The following is a 19320-nucleotide window of genomic DNA, read 5'->3' on the forward strand; positions in this document are numbered from 1 at the left end:
AGAAGTAAAGTGTTTTAAACGCGGATGGTTAAACAAGCCACATGGCAAACCAATCTCTAAACAAAGAACAAAGCAAGGTCTCTAATAACAAGCCCAAGTCACCAATGGCAATCAATGTCATCAGTTACGTAGTGCCAAACACACATCACATTCTGAAGCTACATATTAAAAACTTGGGGACCATTGCAAGATAAGCAATCACTACTCTTGTTAGTTTGTGGTATGAATGGAAACTTCATTTTCTTACAATTCACTAAAGAGCTTAGATTTAAAAATGAAAAAATGGAGACTTCAACAACAATCCACCAAGTATTAAAGTCAATAAAGGTGACAAAGTGAAGACTATAATACCTTACATTGGCAAGCTCAACTAACAAAATACAAGACTAGCGATCAAGATACCTTATGTATTGCAAATCTTCATGGTTGTGATGTACTTCTTGGTATGCCTTGAAATCATAGAATAGACTCGACCATCTTTTCCTTAAAAAAGCAGATAGAACTCACAAACAAAGGCAAGAAGTACAAGATCCTCTGAGAGTACGTAATGAAAGAGACATGAATACAGAGAGACAGAGAGAGAGAGAGAGCATGAGAAGAAAGAAAAAAATATACACTAGCTAAAGACAAATGTTGAATACAAAAGAGTGGATTGATCAGTCCCTGCACACAATCCGAGGTGTTGATGAGGGCACCCGATCAAGTTGAAATGATGATAGTAGCACTGACGGTGATGGAGAGAGTGATAATGACGAAGACTAAGAATATCCAATCTGTTGTCCGCACCAAAGACAAAGAAGACTGCAGCAACCAATGGAGCACCTGCTATGGAAATGAGGAAGATAATTTGCCAACTAGTGGGGAATCTATAAATAGCACAAACCCCCAAAAACTAGTCGATCAACAACAAAGTGACAAAAAATCAGGCCACAACAGCTGATTATGCCAAAAATGCTGATGTGACATCAATAATGCTGACATAGCAATATGAAGCATTGCAACATGCCACGGGCGGCAGAATGACTAGGAATTGATTCTCAATGTAGACTGCCAGGGAAGAAGCTCCTCACGATTGTGGGAATCCCCCTTTGAAACACTAGGGACCAATAAATCCAACTACGTCACTCATATCACCCCCCTCTGAAAGGGATAGGGGATACAAGAGAACCACCAGAGGAGAGGGTGGGGATGGGAAAGAACCTGCGGAATAGATGGTGCATAAACAAGAACAGGTGTAGCAATAGACAACCACCTTGGAGGACCCTGCATAAGAGAAGGGGAATGGAGGTAGTAGAGCATGCTCTCCTGCCAAAACCTATCGCTAAAACAACTCCTGAGGTAGAATCCTCAATAAACACGGCCTACTCAGTGAATACAACCCGAGAACCAAGTCTAGTCATGCCATAAAAGGAGAGGAGTGGAAAGCCAAAGTCTAGAACATGTAGGGCTTCCACAATGGAGCGAGAGGAACGATCAAGCAATAACAGCAAAGTGCTAACACCACTAATAGGCACCGAACAAATGTCACCAAAAGTGACTAAATCCTCAAAAATTGACAAAGATCGTGTCGCATATCTCCTTGGGGAGTCATATGACTCAAAGCACCACTATCAATGAACCAAGGGCTCTCTAAAGTTGAGTCAACCACTAAAGAAGGCTCCTCCAACACATGGATATGAAGAAGCCCAAACTCATAGGTAACAGCTTGTATAGAGGTAGAGGAAGGCCGAATGACAAAGCTCCATTCTTCACTCTAGAATGAAGGTGAAGGTACTTCTATGAGAGCGGAACAGAAAGAGAAAAGTGAACACAATGAGGAGACAAAGAGAGAGCACATGTGAGAGAAGAAACAATATGATTGTAATGGCTACAATCAGCCTCAACATGCAACTCTGCACATCAATGTGGACGGCAAACGATAGTGAGGGGTGAGAGAATGAGGAGGGCTAGCTAAGAGTTGGAGGGCATGCCGCCTATATATAGGCAACATGGAGCCACAACTAGCAATAAACTGGCTAGGCCCAAAATACAAGAATCCAAGACAACCAAAAGTGCCCGAAAAGAAATGCACTCATCTAAAGTACCTAAAGAACATAAAATGACAAACAAAGGCAATGTCGGAGCTCCTAATGTCCTCATGTGACTCAAAGTAAGGCTCACAAGCAAGAGATCACCACAAAACACACAACTGTTAGCACTCCTTCTCAAGTCCTAGACAAGGCAAAAGAGAAAAGGAGATGCGAATCCTGAGGGTGGCAAGAAGAATACCAATGCTGATGAAGTCGACTGATGAAGGATGCTAGCCAAGGAGCAAGACCCCCTCTCCAAATAAAAATCCAATAAATTGGAAAGCCACCAAAGGCCAATGGAAACAAAGAGACCTCGAACAAATCACTCCTAAAAACTCCAATCAAGGATGGGTGAACTAAGCAAGCCTCTAATCCAATTAGGAGACAATAGCGATGAACTATCAAAGGCACCACAAGCTGCATAGAAGGGACAAAGGGCCAAGCGACAAGGGATGATGGCTTGATGACAAAGAAAAGAGGTTGCCACATAAAGGAAAAGCCCAAAGTAGATAAGAAGACCTAAAGAAACTCCTCACAATCCTGAAAGTTCCCTCTGAAAAACAAAGGGCCTAAAAATCCACAACCGCATCACCAATATCGTCCCCCTTTGAAAGAGTGGGAGATACGATGGAACCATTAGAGTAGATCGTGGGGAATGGGATGAAACCTGACTATGGATTTGGCAGTTTTATGGGATCAGTTGAATCTCAAAGCTGGCTCTTTTCTCCTTTTGAGTTGTACCATTCTATGCTCGTGCACATTAGATGTATTGCACCGCCACAAAGGTTTGGGAGAGATTGATCTCTCTGTTTAGAATCTAGGCATTTGGACATCAATTATCAGTCGAGTTGAAGCTACAACTTCTTTCTTTCGTAGATTCCCCTATGATGAGAGATCACATCCACAGGATGAAGGAGCTTCGAAATGAGCTTGCATCCCTTGGTACGGACATTTCTTTGGAGGAACCAACTGTGACACTTCTCTCACATCTTTGGTCACTGACATATGACGTGTTCTACGCTAGTTTTCTCACTTCTTGTAGTCGGGAGACTCTCACTTGGGAGGAGCTAGTCCCATTGGTGCTTGAGTAAGATGTGCGTCATAGTGAGACAAATTCTTGCGGTGCCCATGGCAGTGCACATGGCCGTGCTTATGTGGCTTTATCTCGAGCTATAGGACAAGCCAAACACATGATAGAGATTTTGTGGGGAAGCATAGAGGGTATCCCATGCGTCCTCATTGTAGGAAAACCATGCACCATGAGGAGAAGTGTTGAAGGGAATATCCTCATCTTCGTCCAAGAGTGAAGGGTGGATCTACATTCGAGCCTTCTTCTAGCTCTCCTTCGTCACCCAATATCACCACTAAGTCTGTGTTTCTACACATTTATCAAGTGGAGGAGCCTTCTTCGATTGTCTGGTCTTCTAGGCTCATTGACACTAGTGCATCAAGTCATATGGCTTCTCGAGGTGATTTCTTGCAGAATCTTTGTTCGTCAGAGGGTATCAACACTATTGGTGACCTCTTTTTAGTGCCTATTGGGTCCATCAAGCTCCATTTCTGAGGCCCTACATGTTCTAGACTTAGGCTTCCATCTTCTCTCAATTCATGCCTTTCTAGACTTGGGACCCTCGTTGCCTTCGCCGAGTTCACCGTCTTTATTAAGGATTCTTCTACAAGATACACAAGCACGTGTCAACACTTGTGTTTGACAGCTCACTGTTCTTCTTTGTCCTGGGCCGCATTCCAGCAGCCTGGGCGGCCTGTTTCTCAGGCATCTACACCAGCAACCCTGCGTTTTCCAGCCGGGTGGCACATTGCAGCCTGGGTGGCAGTTTATTACTTCTGGGTGGCTATGTCTGCAGGTTCTAACCTGCGTTTGCTGCAGATTGCCAGCCTCAGCTTTGCGATTCTGGCTTACGGGCAGCCTATTACAGGTCTGGGCAGTCTTATCTGCAGCACACGGACGGCCTTTTCCAGGCAGTCAGTCCCTCTCTCAACTGAGCGCAATCTATTGTGTGCTGGGAGGCCTGTTTACAGGCAATCAGAGTCTGTGTTTTCAGTCACAGGGTTGTCTTTGCCCGCTTGCCGACACCTCCACATGCTAGACAGTTGGACACACTCAATTTTTCTGCCGCAATTCTTACTGGGCACTCTATCTTTGCCAGGTGGCCTCTCTCTTGGCTGGGTGACAGGTTTTTGACTTGCTTTGACTGCATTTACTGCTGCCATATCTGCATTTTGCAGATCCGCCCCTTCACGTCGGCCTCATGTCGTCCCTCCTACCTCAGATACTCCCCCTCTCCGTCAGTCTCTTCTGATTTATAGGTTGATGGACCCCGTACAAATGGAGAGCCTTCCCAGTTGCAGCATCTTCTTTGTTTTCTTGGAGGTATTTCTTGAAGGACATCTATGGCCAACATGTATGCTATGGGGGATCGTGTGGTTCAAGATCATTTAGACCAACCACGATCTTATTACTCTTTCCCATTATATTCTTCCAAGGCTTCTAGTTCCCAATTGGCATTGATAGCATCTCCTGAGCAAGTGCCAGTCCTACCCCCTCTCTCCGCATCCGATAAGCTGGATGGGACAAACTACCCTCTATGGTTGACAACTATGACCTTTGGGATTTTGGTGTAGTCCCTATGACCTGACCCACTGTGGATCCTCATGCTAGTGTGACCGCAGATTCAGCAGCTTTATGGGATTGGCTGAATTGTAGAGCCCACTCTCTTCTCTTATTGAGTTGTACAGATTTTGTGCTCATGAATGTGAGACATATCTGCACTACTACAAAGATTTGGAGGAGATTGGCATCTCTCTTCCAGATCCAAACATTCAAGCATCACTTATCTCTTGAGTTGACGTTACGATAGCTTTCTGACGCGCAAATTTCCCTACGATGAGGGATCACATCCATAGGATGGAGTACATTCAAGATGAGCTTTCATTCCTTGGCACAGACATTTCTTCAAAGGACCTAGCTGTGATACTTCTCTCACGTCTTCAATCACCGACATATGATGTTTTCTACACCAATCTTCTCACTTCTCGTAGCCGCGGGACTTTCACTTCAGAGCAACTAGTTCCATTGGTTCTTGAGCAAGAAACACATCACCTTGAGACAGATTCTTGCAAAGCCTGTGCGCATGGCCGTGTTCATGCAGCTTTATCTACAGGTACAAGACAAGCCAAGCAGAAGAAAGGGACGTGGAAGGAGTTGGAGTCATCTTCCACCTAAGCATAGAGGATATCCCATGTGTCCTCATTGTGGAAAGACCTTACACCCCGAGGAGAAGTGCTGGAGGATATACTCTCACCTTCATCCGAGAGCAAAGGATGGATCTACATCAAAGCCTTTGCTGCTATTACCACCGACCAAGTCAGTGTTTCTACACCCCGAGGAGAAGTACTGGAGGATATACCCTCACCTTCATCCGAGAGCAAAGGATGGATCTACATCAAAGCCTTTGCTGCTATTACCACCGACCAAGTCAGTGTTTCTACACATTTCTCAGGTGGAAGTGCCTTATTTGACCATCTCAGATTCTCAACAACCTTGGCTCATTGCCAATGGTGCCTTGGGTCATATGACTCCCCAAGGTGACTTGTTATAGGATCTCTGTCTCTCAAAGAGTATCATCAATTCTTGTGACATTTCATCGGTGCATGTTCGTGCTGTTGGCGCCTTGCCTCTATTGTCTGACTATCCATCGAGCTCCATTTCTGCAACCATACATATTCTTAACTTGGGTTTTCCTCTCCTCTCAATTTTTGGCCTCCCTAGACTCGAGACCTTTGTTGTCTTCACCAAGCTGGCCATCTTTGAAGGTGATTCTTCTACAAGAGCCACTTTTGTGGCAAGTTTGCTAAAACGTGGGCTATCTATGCCCCATCCCCTTCCATTGTGCAAGGCCCTCCAGGGATTCTCTTGCCATACTCGTTCCCGATTGTGCACCATCTATTCCACGGGTTCCATCCCATCCCCCACCATCTCCTCTCGTGGTTCCCTCGTACCTCCCATCCCTTTCAAAGGGGAACAATATTGGTGATGTGGTTGTGGATTTCCTAGCCCTTTGTGTTTCAGCAAGGACTTCCCAGGGTCGTGAGGAGTTTCTTCAAGGTTTCCAATCTCCTTTGGGCCTTTCTTTTATGCGACCATCCCATTTCTCCGTCATCGAGCCACCATCCCCTATCGTTCGGCCCTTGGTCCCTATTGTTTCTATGCAGCTTATGGCGCATTCGATAGTTCCTCACTGATGTCTCCTAGTTGGGTTAGAGACTTGGCTCACCCATTCCCAACTGGAGTTTTCTAGCATGATCTATTTGAGGCCTATACATTTCCATTGCCCTTTGGTGGCCTTCTACTTTGATTGGATTTTTATATGGAGAGGGGGTCTTGCTCCTTGGTTGGCTTTCTTCATCAACATTGGCACTTTTTTTACCAACCTCGAATCCGCCTCCCCATTGACCTTCTGCCACATCCAAGTTATGAGAGGGGGTATTAGCAGTCATGTATCTTGTGCAATCATCTCCTACCTGTGAACCTCAGTCTGAGTCAGATGAGAACATTAGGAGCTTTGGCATTGCTTTGTCTATCAATATTATGGGTTTTAGACACTTTAGGTGAAGGCCACATTAGTACATTTCTTTCTGTGCACTTTTGACCATTATTTTAATGGTTTGACCACATTTAGGGTTTTTCCTCTTTTTCACCTATATATAGGCAACCTACCCTCCCACTTTGATTATACATCATTGATCCTTCATGAACAGCCAACCCTTCTCTTTCTCTCATCCCCCTGCTACCATCTAACGCCCACACTGACACAGAGTTGCATGTTGGGACTGACTATTGCAACCTTATACCTTCAGTCATTGTAGTCACATTGTTCCTTCTCTCTCCTACGTTCTCTTTGTCTCCTCCCCATGTTCTCTCTCCTCTTTCCATTGCACACACTCACAGTTAGGGCTGGCACCTACTCAAGAGATCCCATCAATGCCAACCAAGGACAGGAAGCCCCAAAATAATATAGCAAGAAAGAGTGATGGGATGGTGATCAGACAGAACAATCCCACAAAGTATACACGTCGGCCATAGATGTCCTTCAATAAGTACCTGCTATAAATGTAAATCTTCCTTGCTCCTAGCCTGAAAAGGAGGTCGCCCAATAGGTCTAAATGGTCACTCAAGTCAATAGAATGCTGTCCAAGGCTGTATACCTACCTCTGAGGTCAAAATGAAGGGTCCCAGCACAAAAAATAGGTCATTTGATTGAGGCATAGCCTCCCCTTTACAAAAGGCAGTAAGAGGAGGGATCAATAACCTGAAAGCAAAAGGCAGATGCAAGTGTACTACCTACATAAAAATGCAAGCAATGTAGGAGCATATTCCTACAAAAAAAGTGTCACCTTGTCTAAAGACCCAAAACACAACAAACAAGGGTTTTCCCTCCCAAAACACATGCCTAAACGGATAGTAAACGCACAACCCAGCCTAGTAGAGGCTACCTATATGCAAAGCACAGCCTATCCCTGTAAAACACAACTTGCTATGGGCTGAAAACAAGCCACCCTACACTGATTGATGCAAAATGCAAGGTATGCAGCACGCGTGGATGGCGCCCAACTAGATTTGTCATAGATAGCACACTCCTCTTCATAATCTTTGGCTCCCACAAATGGCTCTGATACAATGTAAGAGTGCACAACAGAAAGAGGAAAGCGAACCACAAGGCTACCACAATTAGCTCCAACACACAACTCTAGGTGTCAGTGTGGGTGCCAGACAATAGTGAGTGGATGAGAGAATGAGGAGGGCTGGCTGATCACGAATGATCAATGATGGATAATGAGGTGGAAAGGTAGGCCACCTATATATAGGCAAACTAGGGCCACAACTTGTAATAAAGTGACCAAGCCCAAAATATGGGCACCTAGGATAGCCAAAAGTGCCCCAAAAGAAATGCACTAGTGTGCCCTCCATTGAAAGTGCCTAAAGCACATTAAAAAACAGACAAAGACAATGTCAGAGCTCTTAATGACCTCATTTGACTCAGACTCAGGCTCACATGCAGCAAATGACCACACAAGACACACGACTGCAAACAACTTCTTCCAGCACCCCTTCTCAGGATGTATCCCCTTCCACCAATGTAGCATCAAGGCTTCTCTAAATCTGTGTCAAAGCTCTTGTGTCTCCTTCTTCAGCTTGGCCTTTGGTTTCTCCTCCTCCTTCCTCCCCCCTCCCGTACCTACAGAAAAAGCTTTCATGAAGCTAGATCCACTAGCTTCCTCTTTTTGACACTCATCATGCTCGAAGACAAGTGAGGTAAGCTCCTCCCATAAAAGAGTCTCACAAGTCCTCAATGTAAGAAGGCTGGTGTAGAAGACATTGTATTTTGCAAAGGGCAATTGAGTCAAAAGAATCATGGTCATATTCTCCGAAGAGATTTTCTTGCCAAGCAGAGAAAGCTCATCCCTCGTGTCCTCCAATCTGTTGATGTGATGTTTAATGGAAGGAGAGTCATCAATAGTGCACATTCGTAATTTCTTCTCAAGAGTAATTCGGTGGGCAAATGTCTTGTAACATTACAAAGAAGCAAGCGTTATCCACACTTGCACTACCGGCCACAATCTACACACATGCACTAGGATAGAATCCTATAAAGCGAAAAGACCAAGCTCTAGAATTGAGCCGATCCCATAGGGTTACACGATCCAACATCAATCCCACTTTGAGATCCTCCACAAGACAAAGGAATAGGATGGGTAACAAACTCCCAAAAATCAAAGGTGTCAAGAATACATTCCACCTTACGAGACCAAACCGAATAATTTGATCCGTGGAAACGGTCTTCTTTGGAAAGAGAAGGAAAAACGGGTACCTGCACTAACAGTACAATCATAGGCATCCTAGGGTCAAAAAGATGGGCCCTATGGGAGACAAAGAGAGGGGGAAAGAGATGACTTCTCCGATTTGTGTGACTATGCAAGAGAGAATTTTCATTCAAAACAAGGCTGGAACCTCCGATCTTCACAATGATCTTGCCACCTTTTAGAGAAGTGATAAGAGATCTCATCAAAGTCATCAAAGCCATTGAACCAATGAAAAGACATCTTCAACACTTGCAAACACCCACAAAAACCTGCATTTTGTTGTAAATTGTCCCAAATGGTGGAAATCAACTACAACGCCACAATAGGACTATAGATGGTCTACCTATGTCGTATCGAGCAGTAGACTAAAAATCTATGTTTTCAGCAAAGGATAGATGGCTGAAAACCAGTGTTTTCAGCCAAAGGGATCTCCTCTCAAAGGGGTGACTATTGTACTCACTTTGGCAATGATACCATGTGAGAGTACACAACAAAAGAGGAACACAAACATAGATAGAGAGAGACAACAATGGAAGAAAGAGGAAATTTGCACTCACTAAAGATGAATGTTGAATACAAGAGAGTGATCGGTCAGTCCCTGCACTCAGCCGGAGGCATCAATGAGGGCAATGGATCAAGATGAAATGATGATAGTAGCACCGACAGTGATGGAGACAATGACAATGATGGTAACAGTGACAATAACAAAGACAATGACGATGAAAGAGACAAAGAATATCCAACCTGCTCTCCACATCAAAGACGAAGAAGACTGCAGCAATCGATAGAGCACCTGCCAAGGAAATGAGCAAGATAGTCTACCAATTAGTAGGGGGCAGGGCTATAAATAGCATAAACTCCCAAAAAGTGGTCAACCAACAACAGAGTGACAAAAAATCAGCGGACTGCAATCAATAGAGCACCTGCCAAGGAAATGAGCAAAATAATCTGCCAATTCATGGGGGGGCAAGGCTATAAATAGCACAAACTCCCAAAAACTGGCCAACCAACAACAAAGAGTGACAAAAAATCAGCCGACTGCATTAAAATGCAGTCAGCAGCAATTGATCATGCCGAAAATACTGGCATGACATCAATAATATTCATGTCAGTTGGAGCACTCGCAATGTGGCAAGGGCAGCAAAAATGATTGGAAACTGACTAACAAACACACTTAAACCAACTAAAAGAAGAAATGCAAACTCTAGAATGGACTGCCTCCTCCGTCAAAGAACATGACAAACATGTTAGAGCTCCTAATGTCCCCGTCTAACTCAAAATGAGGCTCATATGCATGAGATGACAATGCATGACAAACATAACTACTAACAGATCCAAGCTAGAGTAACTGGAAACACATTAAGGATTAAGTTCAATGTTGTTAACCGAGAGCAACTTAAAATCTTTTTAAAAAACAAAGATTTTTGTTTTGAAGATTTTTATTATCAACTTTACCTCCTCTAACAAAATCACTATGAAGAATTGGTTTTCTATTTTTAAAATCGACAATATTTTGGATCATCATCAGCTGTATTGATCTCAAGAATGGTTATCACCAAATCGAGGTAATACCACAAAATGTATACAAAACTACTTTTTCTACTTCATTTGGTCTTTATAAATTCTTGATGGTTCCTTTCAAATTAACCAATAAACGAATCGCCTTCAATTAAATGATGAAATGTGTCTTTAGAGATCATCAACAGCCTATTACTACTTTCTTTAATGATATTCTTGTTTTTAGTAAAAATGCATAAGTATTATCACAAACTATTTCAACAAAATGAACTCTTAATAAATGGCAAAGAGAGTGAATTCTCCATGCATTAAATAAATTATCTTGGACATTTCATCTCTTGATTCATGAATGGCATGACCATGATGATGTACAAGAGGTGCACTCTTGGCTTATGCTCCTACTATCACCACTTTATCAAGCATTTTCCACATATGGCTTCTCCTCTTTCGAACCTATTCATATTCTTTTAGATTCAATGCAATCATTTCTAGTGGAAATGGATGCTTGCAGTGATTGTATTAGTGCAATGCTCAATCAACAAGGCCATACCATAGCCTTTGATATTCGTACTTTAACCCATATGGAGAAAATGTATGACATTTATGAAAAGCAGCTCTTCGTTGTGGTTTATACTTTGAATATGTGGAAGCATGATCTTTTAGATAATGAATTTCTCATAAAAACTAATTATTAAATCTTGAAGTATTTCAAATCTCAAAAGCATTTATAGGAGAAACATCCAAGATAAAAATATATATTATCTGTGTTTCATTTTGAAATTATGTACACTCTTGGAAGCATAGGGTTGCTACTAGTGCACTTTCTAGAGTGCCTTGGATTGCAACTATTATAATGGCTCACCATGAGAATTTCCAAGCTTACAATAAAGATGTTGATTTTGCAACAATGTGGGCCAATTCATAATAAAGAGGTTCACATCTAGATTATTCCATCAAAAACGATTACTATCTCATAAATAATCACCTTCCTATCTGAAAGAAGGTGCTTACAAGGTCATAAACCCCCTTATATAGGACATTAATAGAGGACATCCAACTTAAGTGCAATTAGGCACTTCTTTTATTGGCCAATATCACAAAGAGATATACACATTTTAACTGAGGTTTGTCTAGCATGTCGAAAATCTAAGTATAATAGGCAAAAGACTCTGAGATAGTATAATAGGCAAAAGACTTTGAGATTTCTATAATCACTTCTAATGCATAATGCTCTAATGCTCCATGGAATCTATCACAATGGATACCTTCAAAGTGTATAATACGTCTTCTGAAATCGTCTTAGATAGAGATTCCAAATTCACAAGCAATTTTAGCAAGCTTTGTTTGAAAACTTGGAAATCACTTTAAAGTTCTTTTCATCCTCAAATTGAGGACCAAAATGAAGACGATGAATCTCTTTCTTTTGGCTATATTGAAAGTTTGTATTAGTGAACATTAATCACAATAGAAAAAGTATATATTTTAACTAGAGTTTGCTTACAAGAATACAATGCACTCATCTAGAGGCAAAGCTCCAAATGGAATGATACATGCTAAAGTGATTGCTCCTCCAATCATTTGCACTAAAGATAATATTTTTGCTGCTTGATGAGTTTGCTTCAAATTTTTAAAAACAAACATGGATCAAGTTCGAGCAACCATGCACTATACTAGGAGAATGCAAGGTAATGTTAGGTATCACGACTGAAAGCCCATGATCTTTGATGTACTGCCAAATGAAGAGAGATTTGAAAAACGAACCTTATTGGACAAAACTTTTAAGAAATATGCCAAGTACAATGTTGACTATGATAGTCAACACGACAGATACACTTAGCCATTTGCCAATCTAAAAATTATTACAGCTTTCAACAAGGGTATATATGATCAATATATCTTGCTAAAATTTGATAAAAATAGACTAATACAAGGTTTTGATCCAATGCTATCGGATGGATACTTTTGTCCTTCCAAAGTTATTGACAAAATAAATAAAGATTCTTATCAACTTCAACTTCCCATTTATTGAAAAACACAATGTTTTATTTATAGGTTTGCTAAAAAGGTAAGTCTTCCATGAAACCAGAACTAGAGAAACCCATTTAACTAAAGATCTGCTAGAAGCTCAAGAAATAAATGTTGGGATAAAGGCCCTTTAATCACCTCAATGCATAGTGCACATGTATTATTCGATTGTACATGTGAATGCACCCTTTACGTGCCCTAAGTATAAATACATTTTATTCTTTGTGTACCAACATATTGTTGATAGACCAAGAATACTCTCTTTTTTTTTTCGTAAAAGGACCAAGAATACTCTCTCTCTCTCTCTCTCTCTCTCTCTCTCTCGCCTACTCACTCCAGCTGCCAACATCTCTAACAACTAGTATCAGAGCTGACGGTACAAGTCGACAGCCTCATTGCAGGGCAATCGTCATTGAAACTAACAGGTCAAACATATTGCTCACGATTAGCACTAGTCGTCAGGTTCCAGCCAGCTGACTGGTCAACGGGACAACAGGCAAACTTGACAGAGGTCCAGTGAAACCAGTGCGGGTCCTCACAATTGGGCCGCAGGTCCAAGCACAATCAACATTGAGACAGGGTAGGGTCAATCGCGACAACCAGGCGGGGGACTAGTAAGAAGATAGGCAACGGGACGAGACGGGTTTCAACGGTTGGTAAGAAGACGCGAGCTACACGATCACGACCCGACGAGACGGCAGGTCAACGGACCCCCTCTCCCCGAGTCTTTTTTTTTTCAATCAAAAATTTCCTAAATTTCTCTCATCCCCCTCCTCTGATGGGAGTTCGCACATGGAAGCACAGGTTTCAAACTTGGGAAAATTTGAGTCCGAAAATTTGGGGCTTTTCCCAGATTTAATCCTGTTTGTGCCTGGCAGTGACATTCGTGTCAAAATTTGCATATATTGTGCATGTTGACCTCAATAAAATTGGGGATTTTGTCAAGTTTATCGAAATTTTGCTCATTCTAGTAAAATTTCCTGACATTGGACTCGAAAAAATTAGGACTTTACATGTTTTGCTGAAGTTTTGCTCAGCTAGGTCAGATTGATTGACATTTATGCACTATTAGACCTGGAATTGTGACATTTGTTGCAAAATTTGGTAAATTTCTGCAGTATTTGCCCCTAGCATGGCTGGTTTATGTATAAACAACAGAGATTTATTACTGCGTAAGTTCACTACCATTAGCCTTCCAAAGCTAAAAACGATCGAGTTACATTATTTCTCAACAAGCTAACCCAAATACTTAAATTGTGCACAAGTCTGTCTCCCTTCCCCGCATGCCTACCATATGACTTTCAATGCCAGCTATGGCAATTTGCAAGATTGCACAACTAAGTACATTAAAAGCTTGCTTCTTCTTCAAAAGGAGGTTGGCACTAGTAATCGATCAAGAAATTTCTCGTGATAGCATCAAGAAACCCAACTAGAATAACATTCCTAAAAAGAATATGTATTGTAGCCAATGTTTAAAAACCTAGCCATGTACATGAGGAGTGTCATAATAAAGTCAAGGGTAAACATCCCTCTCAAGCCTCTACCCTCGCGGGACCACACTTCAAAATCAAAATTAAGGTGCCTATAGCAACCAATGGCGTACACCCACTTGTGATGCATCTTCTAGTTAACCCTCTCACTCAATACCCATAACATCAAAATTCACCTAATTTACATGCAAGAATTACATTCAATAATGACTATTAACATGGTTTACAAGACTAAACCAAATATCAAGAGCACTCATGCATAGTTCAAGCATTGGGAACAATAAGATTTGAGGGGTCAAAATACATCCAAACATCTACATACCAACACTACATCCAAGCTCATGTTTGAGTTTAATGAACACAATGAGTGAAATTCAATTTCATGATGACTATAATTGGATAAACTTCTCACTCATGTGGTCAATATAAAACATGGGAAAAACTAACATTACTCCCAATCAAAGCACGTGTGGTTGCAAGTCAATTCTGCAATGATGAACTTGAAAAGCCCCACAATCTTGACCTATGGTTCAACTAATACAATAGATAGATCTATCCAAAAGATGTACCAAACTTTATGGTACATAAAAGTTGTTTAAATTGCCTACTTTGCCCTCAGAATTTGTTTGAAATTAAACAAGAGAAAATATAATCATTATTGACTTCGAAGGATGCATCCAAACACAACTTGACCAAGATTCTTGGCAGCCATCACAAAAGGTGCTCACAATGAGGCCACTCCTAAATGGATCTAGCTGAAGTGCAAGGCCTATTTAGTGAATTCGAGTTATCTTCTAGAACCACAACTAGGCCTTGGCCTTGATATGAAATGGAAAGCTTTGCCTATTAGAAGGTACCTTGTGCAACAATCTCCCTCTGGCTGAATGTAAGGCACATGGGGAGACCAAAGGAACAAAACAAACAAGCTCTATGAGTGTGAGTAATAGCAATCTCCCCAATACTCACACCACACTACAAAGGAGAATCATAAATGGTGGCAAAGTACAAATGCATGGTATCCACTACATGGCACAATGACAGCAAGATGTGTGGACCTAAGCAATAAACGAGTCAACTTAACATGAGAGAGTCACGTTAGGGGGATGACATGAGGACAAGAGCAAGTCATATAGCAGGAATATATATATATGGGGTTCTCCATGGTTCAACAAGTTGCACATCTCAAGCCTTAAAGTTACTTACACCAAAAATCATCACATCTCAGCCTTACAAAAATCTTGTTGTGGTTGTTGCTCCATGGACTTGTTGGTGTCACTGTTGTTATTTAAAGAAAATGCCAAACCATCATGTTCTCCATGTTCTAGGGGAACATTAAAGAAAGATCCTGACTCGAGGAACTCTAGGGTCTGATAGAAATTGTTCTTAGAATTAGAACCACTAACACATTGGCAATACTAGGTAATAACCTCAATGGGCAAAGTACAACCACCCCAGGGGCTTGGGCTACAAGCTCACTCTATGGTCTCCAGAAAGAGATTACAAAGCTGCTACCCTCCTGCACCAACTGTGATGCTGTCTGGACTGAAGCAATATCCCAAAGATACATATTGGGATGCCATACTATGTGGCACCCCACTCTTGTAACCATTGACTTCAGGCTCCAAAAAGTTACTTATTATGCTATTTCAAATGCTAGACCTCTATTCCCTCATGCTGCAGATATACTACTACAGCTGCACACACAACATTGAGGAAAAAGGGTTCACAGAGTTAGTAATTGCTGCTGTAAGCAAAACTTGGCCTGCCCAAAGGACAGGTCACTGGTTATCAGTTTGACCATAACCAGGAGACAGGCTGTGGTCAAATCACCTTGATATGAATCATTGGCCAAAGCAATGAAGCTGCAGGAGAGCTGCAGCCAAGGCAATGATCTGAACTGAACCGAGGCATGTTGGAATCAATGGCTGACTTTTCATGCTAACAGCTTAGACCACGGCATTGTGACTTGCAACCATACAGATGTGGTGTGCTAGCAGGCCAAACATGGCATAACAATGCTGACATTGCAGTCCTGCTGCTATTGTGGTCACACAGAATAGGTAATGCTGGCGGCAACAGAAAAGCCCCAAAACACTTAAGGAGCGCTAAAAGAAGTAGCCTGCTTAAGTTGAGCTAAATGGAACTGCAATTGTCTTAGCTGGCTGCTGGAGTGGCAAAGTGAAATGTGTAGGTTAAGGCCTTCAAGAAAGTAACAATAGTTGCTGCCATATATAGCTAGCCACTATTATACTGACAAGTGATAGAGCCTGGTGATCACTAAATGCTGGCAACCCTCGGGCCTTGCAAGTTGTTTCTGGATCTGTACAGTTAGAATGCAGAAGTCAGAGTAGCCCATGTTAGGCATACCTGCAACAGCACATTTATTTTTAAATTTGACATGCAACTGCCATTTCTCGTCCAGTTTCTACTTTAACTTTCTTTGCTTATATCTAACACTTTTCAGTCCAGCTTCCCTGGCCTCATAAGTAGCGAAATCCATATTCTAACTAAAGGCTTAACAAGATTGGAAACAAAAGTGCCAAAGATGCATAACCTACTCTGTTGGTGATTATTTACAAGATGTGCACATTCGTTCCTCTAAGAATTATCTCCCGTATTAAACAGAGTTAGGTCCTGTAAGGCTTCAATATTCAAATTCCACATCAAGCATATAGAGTTTCAGGCTCTCAAAAAGGCCCAAAAAGCCATGCTACACAAACAAGTAAAAGCTTAAAATATTCAAGCGCCAAGATCCCATGCATGATGCTACACAAATGAGTAAAGCCTTAGAATGTTAAAGAAAGCATACCCCCAATCTGGATGCAGAACATATGAAAGCAGATTTAGAAACACTAACTTACCTTCTGTGTTAACCCCAATTCAGCTTGGGCCTTTTTCTCATAGCCTGGAGGAGGATATGGATAACACCGAGACATGAAGAAAAGCCTGGAAAGCAATGGGTAAGAATTGTTCCGGTTCCTTCCCCACACAATGCCGATGATAGTGATCACCAGTTCTCCACAATGCCTCAAATCCCTCACCATATCAATGCATCCAAAGCCAAGTCTGATGATAAAGGATAACACAGGCAGAAGCAAAATCGGTCTGTACAAGATTTGAAGTCCTTATTCTCTCCACTACCATGGCCAAAGCTACAACAGCTTCCTGTTTTTCCAGGACAAGGGAAAAGCATATAAACAAGCTCATGTAAAAAACCATGATAACAGCACTGAAAAAATGCATCAAGTGAGAAGCATTTTAGCACCTTCTAGCTACAAACAGCTTGCTCTGTTCCCTGTGCGCTTATCCAAGATAATCTTGTGGAGGTGTGGCAGGTTGATCACGGCATGAACTGATGAGCAGATTGGACAGCCTTGTGCCACAAGCAGATAATGATGTTCACGCCTATAGTTTAATCCAAGGTAGATGATGTCCAAGAGTCCTTGATTTCGACACATGTAAGGTATATTTGGCTGTTTTAAAATCTTTTAGCCAAAGTGTAGCTTATTTGAGAGCTTGAAACTACTATGACGCTTTCAAGCATCTAGCAGAAGCTAGTGTGCATCTTTAATACAGAGCCAAACCCTAATGACGATGGTGTGGCGGTTATCTCTATGGAACACGGGAATGGATTAACTTTTAATCTTGTAATCCAAAAAACTTCCAGTCAGTTCGATGATCTGCTGAAAAACGGAAGCCAACCAAGCTACCTGTGAGCATGAAGCGTCATAGCCGCGATGCAAAATAGGGCATGACGATGGGGGGGGAGGGGGAGTTGGAGAGACCAAAAATTGTGCACAGATGCAAACGACGGGGGGAGGCGAAACCCTTATCAAGTGAGCAGGGAAGGGACATTCAGCAGGGAATGTGAGGATTGGCAGCGAGCCACAAGAAGCTCAGGCGAGGCGCAAGGTGACAGTTACTGAGATGTCTTCCTCTTCTTTGATGCTTGCGGCACAGCGGCTGCAGGGCGGCTGGAGATGCTGTGGGTGGGAGGAGGGTGCCATGCCCCGGGGGGGAAACCAGAGCTCGCTTGGGCGTCTCAGCGATGGCGATGGAGGCCGAGGGATCGACAGAAAAAAGGGCAAAAACCCTTCCCCTACTGCGCTCCACCCAAACAGAAAAACTACGCACAAGTGGCCCTATTTATAGGTGCAGTTTCTTTTTCTCCTTCCTTCCCTAATCCGTTGTTTAAGACCCCAATAACTCCACTTGAAGGAAAAAAACGCACATTTGCCAAACCAAACAAACCTGTCTTCACAAAACAAAGAAATACCAGGGTTTGTTGTAAATTTTCATTATTAAAAATAATTTGTCAAGTTCTGGCACCAAGAGCATTCTCATCAAAGTGGTGGATGAATATCAAACAAACTACATTGAGATGATGGATTTAGACTTGTGGGCTTATTAAATTGCCTTTAAAGTGGCTATGGGGGTTTCTAGTTGGTGTATGGATTGGAATTTGGAGGCTTATTCATATAGAATGTGTTGCTCTTAGCCTTTTTTAATGTTATCTCGGCCCAACTATCTAAAAATGATATTTGGAACACTAGATCTAGAATTTGGATCTCTTGGAATAAGAGAGAGATTATGGTTGATGGATTTGCAAATGTGATTTAGTAGCTCTGAAAAAAGAGGGTTGATTGGCATTCCAAGTTCCAATTCTTAAGCCCACCCTTGCCATGACCTGTCTCGAAACATCTTAGTATAACTAGTACCCCAATCTTGGCATATCACATATACCCCATATGCTTTTGTAGCACCTTCTTAAATTTAAGAAATGCACTATAATGCTCCTCCCAAAAGCACTCTATTAAGGCCTTAATTTCATTAGTGAGTCTTACACTTGCCCTAGGTGCACACCTCCTAAATGCTCACAATTTACCAGTCTCATTGATATCCAAGTGAAAGGTTGAGCCTAAATGGAAGAATAGAAGCAGAAGTAAGAGCAAAGCAAGAGCTATGGTGGATAGAGCAAGAGAGCAAGAGAGAGAGACACAAGATGTTGGAACTCCAACAGTCACAATGTGTGACTAGCCTTCCCTTATTTAATAGTTATGAAAAATAATAATGAATAAAGTAAAAGTGATAAGTGATTGCTACCTATAGTGTACATGTGTATGAGCACAGTGTATGTAGTATATACAAGGCTACATAGGCACAAGTGCCTTTACCCCCAACAACTTTCCACTTAAAGGTAAAAGTGCCTCAAGTAAGAAGAGAATAAGAAAAAAGTGACAAAGTACAAATGTACATAAAGTACAATAGGATGAGGAATAGACATCATCTCATCCTACGTTCATCATCTTTCTAAGAAAGGCAAAACATTATGTTGA

At 41.9% G+C, this 19320-nt stretch overlaps 1 protein-coding gene across 1 annotated transcript in view; it reads right to left on the reverse strand.

Moving 5' to 3' along the window:
* The window catches only part of LOC148025749 (uncharacterized), a 38949-nt gene extending 20843 nt beyond the window's left edge, over positions 1-18106 (reverse strand). The window contains exons 1-2 of the mRNA XM_087692983.1: positions 17250-18106; positions 16846-17149 (exon numbers count right to left, since the gene is read on the reverse strand). Of these exons, the coding sequence (XP_087549109.1) occupies positions 16846-17028 (183 nt within the window). The 5' untranslated portion in view covers positions 17029-17149; positions 17250-18106. The remainder of the gene's footprint in view (positions 1-16845; positions 17150-17249) is intronic.
* Between the last annotated feature and the right edge of the window lie 1214 nt (positions 18107-19320).

This window comes from Lygodium microphyllum, chromosome 14 (genome assembly GCF_053477565.2).
Source record: "Lygodium microphyllum isolate KBCC chromosome 14, Lygodium_microphyllum_v1.1.10, whole genome shotgun sequence".
NCBI classification, from domain to species: Eukaryota; Viridiplantae; Streptophyta; class Polypodiopsida; order Schizaeales; family Lygodiaceae; genus Lygodium; species Lygodium microphyllum.